This window comes from Phascolarctos cinereus, unplaced genomic scaffold, assembly GCF_003287225.1.
Source record: "Phascolarctos cinereus isolate Bilbo 61053 unplaced genomic scaffold, phaCin_HiC Scaffold_3;HRSCAF=262, whole genome shotgun sequence".
NCBI lineage: Eukaryota > Metazoa > Chordata > Mammalia > Diprotodontia > Phascolarctidae > Phascolarctos > Phascolarctos cinereus.
The window spans coordinates 144152794-144167616 of record NW_027555736.1 but is presented as its reverse complement, the minus strand read 5'-3'; the positions used below and the strand labels follow the sequence as shown (position 1 = coordinate 144167616).

The following is a 14823-nucleotide window of genomic DNA, read 5'->3' as shown; positions in this document are numbered from 1 at the left end:
GTAGGCAGTCTGACCTGGGGAGACTGGGAGAGACAAGAGTCCTGGTTCTCTTGCTTATTAACCTTGAGAAAACAGCCTTTCCCTCTCAGAGGCTCAGTTTCCCTCTTAGTCTACCTGGCCTTTCTTTTGCCTAAAATTTTCCTCACGTTGACTGGATTGGGATTAGGATGGGGTGGCCACCCCTTCCACCCCCAGAGATTAGGATGCTAGACCATTAGGGAGTTTCTTTGACCTTTTTTTGGCCTTTTTAATTTTTAAACTTTTATTTTAATTAATAAAATTATTTTTATTAAATTTTTAATGATTAATTAACAAGCATTTATTTTCTTTCCCTCATCTCCTCCCAACTGAAAAAAAAAGAAGACAAAAAGAAAACCCCTGTAACAACTATGCATAGTCAAGCAAAATAAATGTCTGCATTGGCCATATTCCAAAATGCATGTCTCATTCTGCATCTTGAGTACATCCCTTTTCTATCAGGAGCTGGGCAGAGTACTTCCTCTCGTTTGTCTGCTGTATTGTGGAGCCCAACTCTGGACCAAAATTCCCTATTTCTGTTGAGAGTGTCACTGTTCTCCCAGTCTTGTAGCTTCATACATGTCCTTAACTGCTCACTTTCACTCACCCCACAGTCATGTGCCAATTCTTATCATTTTTACTTCTATAACACCGACAGCTTTTGTATCCTCTCTATTCACATGGCCACCCCCCTAGATTAGGTCTACATCACCTCTACTATCAGAATAACCTCCTAATGGGTCTCCCTGTCTCAAGCCTATCCCTTGACCAATCAAAATATCATCTATGCAGCTGCCAAGTGATATTCCTGAAGTACACATTTAGCACAGTCACAGAGCTCTAGGGGATCCCTATTGCATCTAGGGTAAAATAACAACTCCCTGGTTTGGCATTTAAAGTCCTCCACAGACTGGTTCCACACACAACTTCCCGTTGTGCATGCTACAATTTCAGCTAAACTTGCTATTCCTCAGACAAGATGACCTCTTTGAGGCTTTGCACAGGCTGTAAATGGGTAGAATGCCTCCTTCCTCAACCTCTTAGAATCCCAAGCTTTCCAGAAAGCTCAGATGAAGTGCCACATCCAACACGAGATTTTCCCCAGTACCTCTGGGGGCTAATTGTGTCCCCTGAAATGACTTTGTATAGACTTTCCATTTGTTTATATACTATATACATAGATATTGTCTCCCCCAATAAAATGTTAAGCTCCTCAGAGGTTGTTTTGTTTTTGTCTCTGCATTCCCAGCCCCTAGAACAGTGCCTGGTTTATTGTAAGTTTCCTAATAAATGCTTGTTGATTGACTGATTATGCGATCCAGGGCAAGTCACCTTACCTTTCTGAATCTGTTTCCTTATCTGTAAAATGGGAATAATAACGTTTGTACTACCTACTTCACTGGGTCCTTGTGGGGAAAGCTCTTTGCAAACTTCACAGAAGGTATTGAATGATGAGCAAGATTGTGGCCATGTTACCAGAGCTAAAGATTTCATCACAGAGGGCCTAATGTGTACAGGTGATATGCCTCTTCGTACTCAGACAGCAGATTCAAATCTGTTGATGAAATCATGATCACACTAATGAAGAAGGGAATCTTACATTGATGAAATTATAAGGTCATCCAAGGATGACTTTTTCCAGGACTATGGTGGATACTGCGGGGAAGGTAAGGGATGTATAGGTACTTAAAGCATTATTCTTGACCCCACAAAGCTGGTGATCTACTTGGTAGGACAAGCCAAACACAAATGAAACAGTGAGAGACATACAATAATCAGTATTTGGGATGGGGGCTCAGGGACTGGCATCAGAAAGATCTGAGTTCAAATCTGACCTCAGACACTTACTAGCTATGTGACCTTGGGCAAGTCACTTAACCCTGTTTGCCTCAGTTTCTTCATCTGTAAAATGAGCTGGAGAAGTAACTGGCAAACTATTCCCAGCATCATTGCCAAGAAAACCCCAAATGGGGTCAGGAAGAGTCAGACAGCACTGGAAATGACTGAACAACAACAATGTCAAAGTGGAGAGGGCCCAGCACTGGAAGCTGGGGAGAGTTAGATTCTAGTCCTGGATCTGCAACCACCTTAGCTAGTCATCTCTCTGAACGCCAGTTTTTCTAACCTGTAAAATGAGGGAGCTGGACCAGACAATTCAAGTACCCTTCCAACTGTACACTTCCTCTTACTTCAATTACTAGATTATATTATGTTAACTACAAATTCCATAGTAGTTCATAGAAGATCAAGGAAAACTGGAGTGCTCAGGGAAAGTTTCATAGAGAAAATGGGATTTTAAATAAGCCTTGAAGAATGAATAGGATTTGAAGAGGTCAAGAGATGGGGGGTGGAAGGAGTGGAAGAGGACATATCAGGCAAAAATAGGAAGATAGAAAATGGAATGATTTAGACAAGGTACAGTGCGGAGCCTGTACTAGGTCTGAACTAGGAATAGTGAGATATAAGAGAAAGTATGACAGACCTCAAAAGCTAAGCTGACTCATGTACTTAAGCCGGTAGAAAAAAGGGAGCCATTGAAAGTCCTTGAGGAGGGGGGGTGACATGGCAAAAGCAGCATTTTAGATGACTATGAAGTAGATCGATGATAGACTGGTGGAGGGTCACGGGGAGGGCAAGCACAGGCTCTGCCCAATGCCTAGAAGCCTCTTAGACCAGCTGGGAGGTTGTTGATGTAATCCAGGCATGGGGTGAAGGGGGCCTGGACTAGAATGTTGGCAGTAGAGACGGCTAGGAGCCTGATTCTTAGTCTAAGGAGAAAGTCATGCCCAAATGCAGTCACAGGACTCTTCAGAGAAAAAGGTTCCTGGCTTCTCAGGTTGGGTGTAGGCCAGGTTGGGGAGGAGGGAGGAACAGACACCACCTCCTCCAGCTAGAGGAGTGCCACGGCCCAGAGTAGAGCTGCTACTTTTGTTTGAAAAAACCCAAACAAATCAGGTCCCTGTTTACATTACAAGGAAGGGGGAAAAGTGTGTGGGAGGGGGCGGGGAGAACTTTGAAGGGGGGGAGGAGCCGAGGCGGAAAAAAACAAGAGGCCAGGCTGCTGCTGCGCAGAGCGCGCCCTTGGGAGGCAATGGGGTTGTTAATGAATGAGAAAGGGCCCTCCCCACCCCCACCCACCCGGGGCAGACCAGGCTGCCGGGCGGGGGAGGGATGTCAGAGAAGAGGGGGTGTTTTTTAACCCTTTCAAGGATACTCATGATCAGATATGGGTCTTTCCTGTTTACTTAAAAAGAAAAAAAAGGCGCCATACTTACCTCCTTAATTTCAAGGAGCAATTGGAAATCAGAACCAAAGAGTTGGGTCCCAAGTAACTCACGGGGAGCCGCGTGCCTAGGGCAGTGTTGGGACGTGGCACGTACCTCCCCTCTTGTCCTCCAGTCCTCCTCCAAGGAGAAGGGGAGAAGCCGGCGCCTTATCGCCATTCTCCTTATAGCGAAAGTCTTGGTACTACGTAGGTCTCCTTACGAGAAAGCTACGGCCCTAGGAGGGAGAGTGAAGTGTACCCTGCCCTGGAATTCTGAAGGAGAGAGTGGGCAGGTGGCTGAAGCTCGAGGGCGGGGTGGGGAGCCGTTCTCGGGCTGTCACCCAAGGCAGATTTCCGAGTTGGAAACAGAACACAGGTGTTCAGACACCCGATTCGCTGACCCCTGCCTCCCAGGCCCCTGGCACAGCACTACCTGGAAGCTTCAGTCCCCGTACAGAGGGCAGTGGCATCAGAAGGTCACCCCTCAATCCGCCCCACTGATAGCCCCTCTCCGAGAACCACCTGAAATCATTAGTTGCCAAGCCTTGTACTTTTTGGAACTTATTTATGTCCGTAATACATAAAAACCGGGAGAAACAAAGAGGGGAAGGTTCGGAAATGAAAGATCAGCTAACCGATCGGGGACCCCAGCATCCCCGGGGCGGGGATGAGAAAGAGAACACTTTCCTGATCTCACCCGGGGAGAAGCTGCGAACGAACCTGCTGGCGAGAGTGCCCACATACCACCGGGTCTTTTTGCCTTATGCTGGGGGATGGCACGAGGGGGAGAGTAGGGTGAGGATGTCTGACCCCACTTTCCCGTGGGAAAGGACCCGGTGCAGCGCTGCCCCTTTAAGAAAGTTCATCAAAGTTTTAAAAGTTTTCGTGGAAAAGGGGAAGAGCAAAAGAAAGGAGAGAGAGAAAAAGAAAAAAAACCCACCAGAACCCAACACGGCGTAGTCAAGGGGGCCGGGGAAAAGTTTGAAGCCGGAGGCGTGGATTGGCTGTGGGTTCCCCAGGAGACGATGATGCAGGGCGGGCGGGGGGAGGAGTTGGCCCGGCCCCAGCTGTGGCCGGTTCTCGGCCCCCGCCCCCCCGCCGCCCGCCCCGGCCCCCGCCCCCCGGCCGCGGCCGCTGCCGGCGCACTCGCCGGTCGCTGTGAAAAGGCACAGGCGGCGGCCGTTCCGGCTCCGCTCGGGTCCCCAGCGCCTCTCCGCGTCCGCACTTCTTTTTCTCCAGCTGCCCGCACCCGCCAAACTTGATGTGACCCCAGTCCAAGACGGCGGCTGCCCCACTCACTGCCCCGCACGCCTCCCCCTCCCCCCACTCCACCCCGCACTCCCCGGAGCGCACGGGCCACTGACCACCCCCCTCCCCCCACTCCACTCGGGGCCCCGGCGCCGCTCCCCGCCCCCTCCTCTTGCCTCTCTCCCTCCCGCCTCCTCAGCCCCCTCCCGCACCATGAGCAACCTGAAGCCGGACAGCGAGCACAGCACCAGCACCGGCACCGGCACCGGCGGCAGCTTGGAAGAGGAGGTGAGCGGGGAGGCTGTGGACACTTGGGCAAAGTGGAGAGGGAGCGTTGGGGCCCCGAGCGCGCTGGCAGCCCAGGGGTGTTAGGAAGGCAGGGAGCGGGCTGGTTTGCACTTCTACTGCTCGGGGCCGGACTGGAGGCCCCTAGAGTTGGGCCGGGATGGGTGGGTGGGTGTGAGCTCCCCTGGGGAAAAGATGGAATTCAGTTGTTCCCCCCCGTGTTCTCCCTTCCTTTTTTCCTGAAAACCTCCCTGTCCCGCAGTAAGAGGTAAGGGTGAGGTGCCGGTCCCTCCTTAACGAGGCCAGTCCTCCCCGAGCAACACGGGGCGGAGGGGGCTCAATCTCTTGCAGGTGGGGCAACGCCTCGACTGGCGTGTTTCACCCTCCACAGAGTCTCCTTCCTCCTTCCCCACTCCCTTCCCCCCTACCCTTGTCCGTCTCCTGTGGTGCTTCCCGGATGGCCTGGGACTGTTTCAGTTTGCTGGAAGGAGCTGTAGGGATTAGGCAGTTGGGCGGGTCTTCTGTTTAAGGCTTCCTTCCCTCCTGCCCCTTCCACCCTGACCTCTCCCTGTGACCTTGAAGAAGTACTTGTCACCTCTCTCGGTACCCTCGGAGTCCAGGCTTTTTTTTTTTTTTGCCGTGGAAGAGACAGTTGCACTCCTACACCGCTCCCTGCCAGGGGTTAAGAGAGCCATACAGTGGCAGTTCCTTGGGCCAGCCGAGGGTCTGGGGAACTGGTGGGCTATGTCCTCTTTATTTTTTGTCCTTTTCCTCCCCCCCCCCCGCCCCTTTCCCCAAGCTAATTCTCTTTTGGGAGATTATAGTGACAGCCTTAAGGGACTCCTGGAGGAAGACTAGTGAAGGGGGTGGGTGGGGGTGGGGGGATATTAACTTTGTTAACCAGTGGTGTGCTAAAAATGCAGGAGTGTGAAGCAGTTTTCTGGAACTATCAGCAGCTGAGTGGTTAATGGGATGGGGAGACTATGGACTATATGTTACAGTGGGGATAAGATAGGGCAGTGAAGAACTGAGCAGTGGGCCTAAAAAGTTGGGGAAGAGGACGGGACTTACTTGTCTGAGAATAGACTTATCCCCAGATGGCATGCTTCTATCATCCCTAACCTCCTGCTGTGTCACTGGAGGGGAAGAAAGACTTTTCCTGTCCCCATCATCCACCGACATTCTGACTCTTACCACAGAGTCCTTCAAGGGCTGATTATCCACCTTAGACTACCTTCCTCTTGGCATGAGGGATAACCACAAGGCCCCCTCTGGAAGAAGGGGTAGAAAGTAATATAGTATGTAGAGGGCCATCACTTTCCTCTAACTGCATTGGCTCTCCCTTACTCCACCCAACTACCCCTAGGGAGAGAGCATCGTGTGGTGTGTTTGGTGCAGAATGGCGGCTGAGGTCCCACCCCACTAGTCTGGATTCTGCAATGTGGGAGGGACATGTTAGCGGTGCCCACTCTTTCTTGGGAGCTAGTCTAAGATAGTCATTCCCCCTCCTCCCCCAAGTCAAGTACTCCATACCTTCCACCAATAACAAGCCCATTCTTAAGTATCTAGGTCTTAGAGTAGAATGGGGAGGGGAAGGGAGGTGATACACAGCCTCTATATTGCCCAAAGTGGGGAAATGAAGTCCCAGATAATATGGACACCTGCGATTATAAAGTGGGACATAACCAATTTAGCCTTTTAACATTTTCTGCCTCTTGGCTGGGAGTAGCTCGTTCTTGCCCAAGTCCACAATTGGCTTTCCCAGTTCCCATGGTGCCAGAGGTTGAGAGAGTAGTTATATTCTCACTGTCTCTTGGCTTATTTGGAAAGTATTTGAAGGAAGGATGCAATATCTCTGTGGAAGCTGGTCATGGCCTTCAGGAGAATGTGTTTCATCTCTTACTGAGCTCAACAAGGGACTTTAAGGCAGTCCCAGCCTTTTTTTGGCAGAAGAGACCAGGGTTGAGCTAAGTCCTGAATTCCAACATTTTGTTGGGTGTGAGGTTAGGTGAATATAGAGAAGGTTAATTAAAGTGACCTTCTTAAGGTCACCAAGCCAGTTTGTGGCACTCTCAAGATTATTCCAATCTGGCTAAGCCTTTCCTAGAAAATAAACATCTCTACAGGTAGATTTGTAGGATCCAGGACCTCCTCTGGGACTAAGGAGAGCCATAGCACTCTGGCTGGTCCCAATTCAACTATTGAGATGCTTCAGTGCCTGCTATGGCTTAGGTGCTACAGGACTACAAAAACAAGTAAGACCTCATCTGGTTTACTAGGGGAACTAAAGTCACATAGGCTGTAGTACAAGCCAGGATGCATTTGTGTTTTGGAAATAGAGGAAAAGCTGCTTCTGTTTGGGGATATGGAGATACTGGAAGGCTTTGTGGAAGGAGTGGCTTTAGGTGGAGATGTCAGAGGAAATGAACAGTACAAGAAAAAGTATAGCTTCCAGCTATAGCTGGGTCGTTAGGTGAGAGAGACAGAGAGAGATTAAGATTTCTGCCTTGGAGCCTGCTAACTCTACAGTTTTGTCTCAAAACTATTGGTGTGTTTCTGTGTAAGACATCTGACCTCTCAGAGCCTCAATTTCCTTGTCTATAAAATGGGGAGAATCCTTGTAGAACCTACCTCCAGGTTGTGAAGCTCAGATGAAATAGTGTATGCAAAACATTCTGCAAAGGTTAAAGTGCTGTATAAAATCAGTTATTGATATATGAAGGAGAATGGGGGACCAGAGGAGAGACTCCTGCAAAGTTAAACTGACAATGTGATTTTGACTTTTTGGAGCCCCAGTTTCCCCATCCGTAAAATGAGGATAGTGTTTGTAGGCTCAGTTGTGAGGCTCAAATAAGATAATGTATGTAAAGCTTTTTGCAAAGGTTAAAGTGCTGTGTAACTTAATTATTGGGTGCATGAAGAAGAATAGGGGGTAGAGGAGAAGAAAATCTCACGAAGTTAGGCTAAGACCAGAGCATGGAAGGCCTTGAATGTCAGGTTGAGGAGTTTGAGCTTCATTCTTTAAGCAATAGGGAAACTCTCCATAGGCTTTTAACTAGGTGAATGACGTGATCAGTGCAGTCAGTGCCTTAGGAATACTTCCATCCTAGATGTGTATAGGAGAGACTGGAGGCTATCATGGCTCCGGATCAAGGGTGATGGTAGGAATGAATGACATTAGTAGTCTTAGCACGTGATTAGGATCCTGGGAGAGGGGAATTGAACTGACTAATAAAACCTGACTGAGTGCTGTCACTGGCAGACTCTGAAAACTAAAGTCTCTGAATCTGGATCATACTGGCTCTTCAAGGATTTCAGAGAATCCCAGCATGGTATAATCCATGAGCTGGAAGGAACCTTTTCCATCATCTGGTCCCACTCTTATTTTATGGATGAGAAGTGGAGGTCCCAGAGGAAATGACTTGACCAAGGTCATATAGCTAGCTTGTGGCATAACAGGGACAACTCATGTCTCTTCTGGCTCCTAGCCCAGAATTCCTTCTGCTAGACCTTGCTACTTTGTTAATTGAGACTAAAGATCCTAGGTGTCACTATAAAGTAATGTGACTGCTATTCTATACAAAAAAACACAAATGTGTCCAAATGTCATTAGGAAGATAAGTGTGAATGCCAGTGAACCATGGCATCTTTGTGTTGCTTCCATTGAGAATGCTTAACATTTTGTCATGTGAGAGTGGATTGAATTTTTGGAAACCTTGAAGTCTTGTGAATAAAATGCATGACTGTGCTGGGAAATGCTGTCTGGGCCCTAAAACAAGGCATAACTCTAGAGTAAAAAGACAGAAGCTCCCCCTCTCTCCAAACTGACTTGGAGACAATCTCATAAAAGGAGTTAAAAAGAAACCAAAACAACAAAAGCTAGTTCTAGCAACCTTAGATTAAAAAAACAAGCATGGATACATAAGGTCTGATTTGCTTAAGGTGAGGGTTTTAACATGGAGTCCATGAACTTAAATTTTTTTTTGATAACTGTATTAAATGTAATTGAGGTCTTTTTTGTAATCTTATGTATTTTATCCATTTAAACACATGATTCTGAGAAGGGGTCTATAGACTTCAGCATAGACTTTAAACCTCCTGGTTTAAAGTAAGCACATTGCATTGGTGTTTGTTAGTAATGGGCTGTTAGGATTTCCTTGTCCCTGACATTGAAACTAGGGTTCTGGGAAATGAGGTCAGGCATGCTCGAGGCCCTCCTCTTCCCCCCACCTCCAGGCGACACTGATGGAGAGCTTGTCCAACACAGATGAACACATCAGAAGGCGGGATGCTGGATTTGTGTTCTGTGCTTCTTGGGGAGGGTTGGGGGAGGAAAGAAAAGGAACAAGCCAGCTGCTCTCAGTTTGCTCTAAGGACCCCTACGAGGGGTACCAGAGACCCTCTCAGTGAGTGTGTGAGGACAAAATTATTTTCATAACAATATTAAGACATTTTGGTTTATAATATAGCAAATATCAATAGATAAACCCCAGATAAGCAGAAGCTCCTTGGAGAGGTCGCCCGTAATTAAGAGTGTAAATGGTCCTGAGGTGAAAGAGTTTGAGAACTGCTGGACTAAAGAACCAAGTCTTAGAGAAAGCCAAGCTGAGGGAACCTCCAGTAGCTCAAGAGTACCTCTGTAGCTCTTACAGACAACCAGAGGCAGTGTGGTACTGTGATTAGAGAACTGGATTTGGGGTCAGGAAGACCTAGGTACAGATCTACAGCTGTGTGAAGGGGGATAAGCCTCTGAAACTTACCTGTCCCATCTGTAAAATGGGGATAAAGAGGCCTATAGTACCTACCTCCCAGATCTGTGGTGTGGCTTAAATGAGATCTTGGGTAGAATGCCCGTGGCAAACTTGAAAGCACCATATAGGGTGTCCTGAAAGCCTTTGGTAGCTGCCTGAGTGTGTATGTGTCAGTTATTATTCTGTCTTAGAGTGAAAAGAGCCCTGGATTTAGAGTATGAAGACCTGTTGGATTCCTAACTCTGTTAACTGAGCGTACTTGTAACCTTGGGCCAATAGGGCATCTAGGTGGCACAGCAGATAGAGTGCTGGGCCTGGAGTCAGGAAGGCTCATCTTTCTGGGTTCAAATCTGCCCTCAGATGCTTACCAGGTGTGTGACCCTGGGCAAGTCACTTCACCCTGTTTGCCTCAGTTTCCTCATCTGTAAAATGAGCTGGAGAAGGAAATGGCAAACCACTCTGGTATCTTTACCAAGAAAACTCCAGATGGGTCAGATACAACGGAAACTGACTGAACAACAACTATGTTGGGTCTCAGTTTCTTCACTTGAAATGAGAGGGTTAGATTGTATGGCTCCTTCCCACCCTCCCCTCCATTCCTCTCTATTTCCCATACTCTCTGTCCCACCCCCTCTTCTTTCTCTCCCTCTCCCTCTCTTTCTCTCTCTCTCTCTCTCTCTCTCTCTCTCTCTCTCTCTCTCTCTCTCGCTCTCTTTCTCTCCTCTCTCCTCTCTCTTTCTTTCTCTCTCTTTCTCTCTCTGTCTTTTCTCTCTGTCTTTCTCTCTTTCTCTCTAGCAATAGGGAAGCAGCAGCTCTGAATCCTCTGACAGATGGAATGACAAATCATCATTCCTTCTTATCCTGTGACTCTCTTTGAGATTCGTTTGTAACTCTTCCATAGAGGATCCACTCAGCATGCCAAATGCCTGGCTCTGGTTCTTTCTCCATATTACCAGGGGCTACTAAGTCAGTCCATCTCTTATGCTTCACTTTTATTACTTGAGTGGTTCCCTTTTTTTCTTGTTCAAGTCCTGCCTTTCTGGTCGTACACCTCACTCCTCCCTGACTCTTCACTCATTGATCCAGTGACACAGGCCTCCTTACTGTTTGTTGCTCGAATAAGATGCTTCATTTCCTGACTCTTGGGCATTTTCATTGGCTGCCATCCATCCTGGAACTGTTTCCCTCCTGCCTTCCTTTAAGTCTCAGCTGAAGTTCCACCTTCTGCAAGAAGCCTGTCCCAGGCCTCCTTAACCATAATGTCTTCCCTCTGGAGACTAGCCCCGATTCATCCTGTAGGTGTCTTGTTTGTCCAGGATTGTTTGCAGGTTGTCTGTCCCATTAGAGTGAGCTCCTTGGGACTGTCTTTTGCCTTTCTTGTTATCCCTTGTGTTTCACATGGTGTCTGGCACATTTTGTTGTACGGTCATATCCAACTCTTGGTGGACCATAGCACACCAGTACTGGCCATGGGATTTTCTTGAAGTGGTTTGCCTTCTCCTTCTCCAGTGGATTAAAGCAGAGGTTAAGTGGCTTGCCCAGACTCACACCAGCTAGTAAGTATCAGAGGCAGGATTTGAATTTGGGTCTTCCTGACTTCAGGTCTAGTGCTCTATCCACTGAGCTACCTACTTCCCCTCCTGGCACATAGTAGGTGCTTAATAAATGCCTGTTGATTGGCTGATTTGATTATCTTTTATGCCACTCCTATGTAGTAAAACATTAGGTAAGGCAGTGGTGCAGTGGGAAGAAGAGAGCTCAGAATTGCAGCAAATGGGGCATATTCATTGATAGAGGGAGTGAGGACAGTGTCTGAGGTTTGACCATTCCTGTGCAGTTTAGAAATATGGAAGAGTTGAGGGAAAGAGAAAATTGGGAGGTAGGGTGTTTGAAAGGCAGAGGAGAGTTGGTTGTGAACCAGGCACTGAACTTACTGGGGAGGAAGGAGAGTGACCTAAAGGTCCATAAATCATGATGGCAGCAGGATACAATAAATTTGAAAGGGAAGAAATGGTGGATTGATGGTGACCAAAAAGAAGGGTTTGAAGGTGGGTAGCTGAAAGCAAGGAATATTGATTCTTCCTCCTGGTCCTATATGTCAGGGGGTGTGAGGAGCAGCTAGACTTGAAGAGCTTACCAGGAGGTAAGCTGTGTGTCTGTGGGAGGTTAGCCTTCAGGGAGCACCAGATGGAAGGCACAGGAGAAAAGTTCTAGGATCACAAAGGGTTATCTAGTCCAATTATCTTATTTTACAGATAAGGAAATCAAGGCCCAGGGGGTAAAGTGACTTGCCTAAGATCACATAACTAGTGGGTGGCTTGCACAATGGGTCTGTGGATTCAGTGGTTTTTTTTTTTCACTGTGCCATGATAGAGCAGGGTCCCAAATGACCCAGTGGAAATGGAGAACTGAGGAGCATAAGGTAGGGCTGAGTTTATTATGGGGACAGAGGAGCAGTGATAGCCAGTGGTTTGGCCATCTGCTGACTTTGGCATTATTCTTGCAGGGAATGATGGGAGGGAAAGGTGAGCTCGGAAGCTGATCCCTCTCTGATCTTGGAGGTTTGGAAGCATGTTGTAGCTCTGCAGGTATGGGTGTGTGTCTATGTTTGGAACAGTGTGCCTTATACCAATAAGAAGGCATGCTAGGGAAGGAGTCTGATAGCTAAGGGACCTTGGGAAGTGTTGCCTTGGTCTGGGTAAGGAACCTGGGAAGGGGCTGGGCCAGTAGAGGTATATGGTAAGTGTCTACCCTCTTTCCCCAGAGAGAAGAATCCTGATCCTCAGCTGCTCTTGCTTACTCAGAGCTGGAACTAGCATTGACTTTGGAGTCAGAGAACCTGGCTTTGAACCCTGGCTATATGACTTAGTAGCTGTGTGACCTTGGGCAAGTCATTCTAATTTCCTTGGGACTCAGTTTCCTAATTTGTAAAATGAGGGGTTAGGAGTAGATGATCTCTGAGGTATCTTTGTAGTTGTAAGCTATGATCACTTAGGCTTTTTGGAAGTTACTTGTTGGTTATGTGACTTATTCAGGTTACTTGGAATAGGAAGTGTGGTTCCACGGTTATCTAATGGAGTATCACTGCTCTGTCTCTTTGAGAAGTCCACCAAACATACTGCGTTACCTTGGACCTCTTATGTCTCCCTAATTCCATCCACCCTCTGCTGGGGATGTGAGGGCAGGAGCAGCAGTAGCAGTGACTGTGTCTCCTACTTCTTTGTATTTAATAAATGTTTGAATATGGTATCTGAGGAAATGTCGGTGTCCAGGTGGTGTATTTCAAGGATTCACTGAAATGAGTGTTCTTTGGTTCCGAGTTCTGGCTTAGCAGAAGGACTCTGCATGTGTATCTGTTGTCTTCCTCAGTTTCCCAGGGCTCCGAGCCCCTCTGGGTGGGGAGAAGAAGGGGCAGTAGCTTCCATACCTCATGCCCCCTAGCTGACGAGAGCCGTCTTGACCAGCTGCTTATACAGGCCAACCAGGGATGGCTCGGGGTGGCTGCTGCCTTGCCTGTAGCCTTAATCTCCTCTCCTCCTGTCCAAACACACAACTGGCTTAGCTGCGGCTACATCTTCTCACCCCTAGCAACTCTCTTCTCAGTTTGGGCTGATGAGGAAGAACTTGTGGGCATGTGTGCACACGCTTCATGGTTTGACTCAGTAAATTTGGGCCAGAGTGAGACACTGGTACAGCCTCCGCAAAGCTTTGGGGTGTGACTCAAGGCAGGCACCTTCCTTGGCTTAAGTCATGCCAAAAGTTGCCAGCTTAATAGCTTGTTCAGTGGGTGCCAGTCTCACTGAAGGGAGTGTTCTAGGGGGAGAGACTAGGCAGGAATACCACTATGTTGGAGGTCTGGCCTTGCCACCGATCCACTATGTTATTGGGCTGCGTAGCCTTCTTAGGAAAAAGGACTGTACGGTCACAGCTGTTGTGACTCTCAAATGAGGGTGGACATAAAAGTACAAATCCCAGTGTAGACAAAATGGACAAGGTGTTAAAATGCAAATTCCTCTCATGACTTCTTACCCTGAACCAATAAATTCTAGTGGATTCTGTTACCTTCAGGATCAAATATAAAGCCCTCAGTTTGGCTTTTACAAATCTTTACAGCCTGGTCCCTTCCTGCATTTTCAGTTGCTTGTTCTTTACTCTCCTCTACGCACTCTGATGCACGACACCGGCCTCCTTGCTGTTTTCACACAAGACGTTCCATCTTGTGTCTTCTCTCTGAGATTACCCTTTTTTTTTATCATTTGTACATATACATATATATTGTGTATCCAGTTTTTTTCATCTTGTCTCCATTAGAATGTGAGCTCTTTGAAGACAGCAACCATGCATTTGCCATTCTTTGTATCCCTATTATTTAATACAATGACTGGAACATAGTAACCACTTAAAATGCTTGTTAACTGTTAAAATGTATATAGTCCAAGAGTAGGATGCTGGATTTTTGCTCAGCTGGGTGGCATAGCAGAGGTGGAGTATTAAGCAATAAGCTTCCTCCCTTGGAGAAAGAGGAGGAAGATGGTATCATAGGAGGTGAGAGGTAGATAGGGTAAAAATCAGACTTTATCTCAACGATGCAGGGAACTCTGTGGTGAGAAAACTTCTCCTACCAATTTAGCTTGACCCTGTCTCTGACACTTAAAGTCTTAGAAATTGCTGGGAGTATGGAGAAGGTCACACAGACAATATGTTACTGTAGGACATAAGGGAGGTTGTTTTTTGGCTTGAAGGCTGACTCAACCTGTTATGGACTTAGGTCAGCATGGATGTTGGGACTACCTGGGGGATGTTACAGAGGGATCTGGACTGCACCAAACTCCTTGATGTCTGGTACAAGGAAGGACTGCCTTAAAGCATTCATTTGAAACCAATGAAGTCTTTTTCTGCCCTGCTGAGGTTGAAGGCAAGGTGGCTCTCAGATCTGTGTCTCAAGGGTTTCTGGCTGCTTTAGCCTGGAAGCTGGTCTCATTGGTCACACCTTGTTCTGACAGTTCTATGACTCCCCAAAGCAGCCAGGCTCCTGAATAAGAGAAGGCAGTGGTGGACCAAACCAAAGACTAGGTTTTCTCTAGCCCTTTGGCTTGATTTGAAGTGTGAGCAAATTAATTGTTTTGTGCCTCAGTTTCCTCATCTCCTAATGGACACCAACACGATGCCACATTCTCTTACAAACTGATCTTGCCTATTATTCCAAGTGCAGACGTGTTGGCCTCTGCTTCCCAGTGACCTTGTTCTTCTCTGCTC

The 14823-nt window shown here is 47.5% G+C and overlaps 1 protein-coding gene across 1 annotated transcript in view; it reads left to right on the top strand.

Annotated features, from left to right (window-relative positions):
- Positions 1–3901: 3901 nt before the first annotated feature.
- RBPMS2 (RNA binding protein, mRNA processing factor 2) overlaps positions 3902–14823 on the top strand; it is a 62101-nt gene continuing 51179 nt past the window's right edge. The window contains exons 1-2 of the mRNA XM_078151623.1: positions 3902–4104; positions 4318–4819. Of these exons, the coding sequence (XP_078007749.1) occupies positions 3902–4104; positions 4318–4819 (705 nt within the window). The remainder of the gene's footprint in view (positions 4105–4317; positions 4820–14823) is intronic.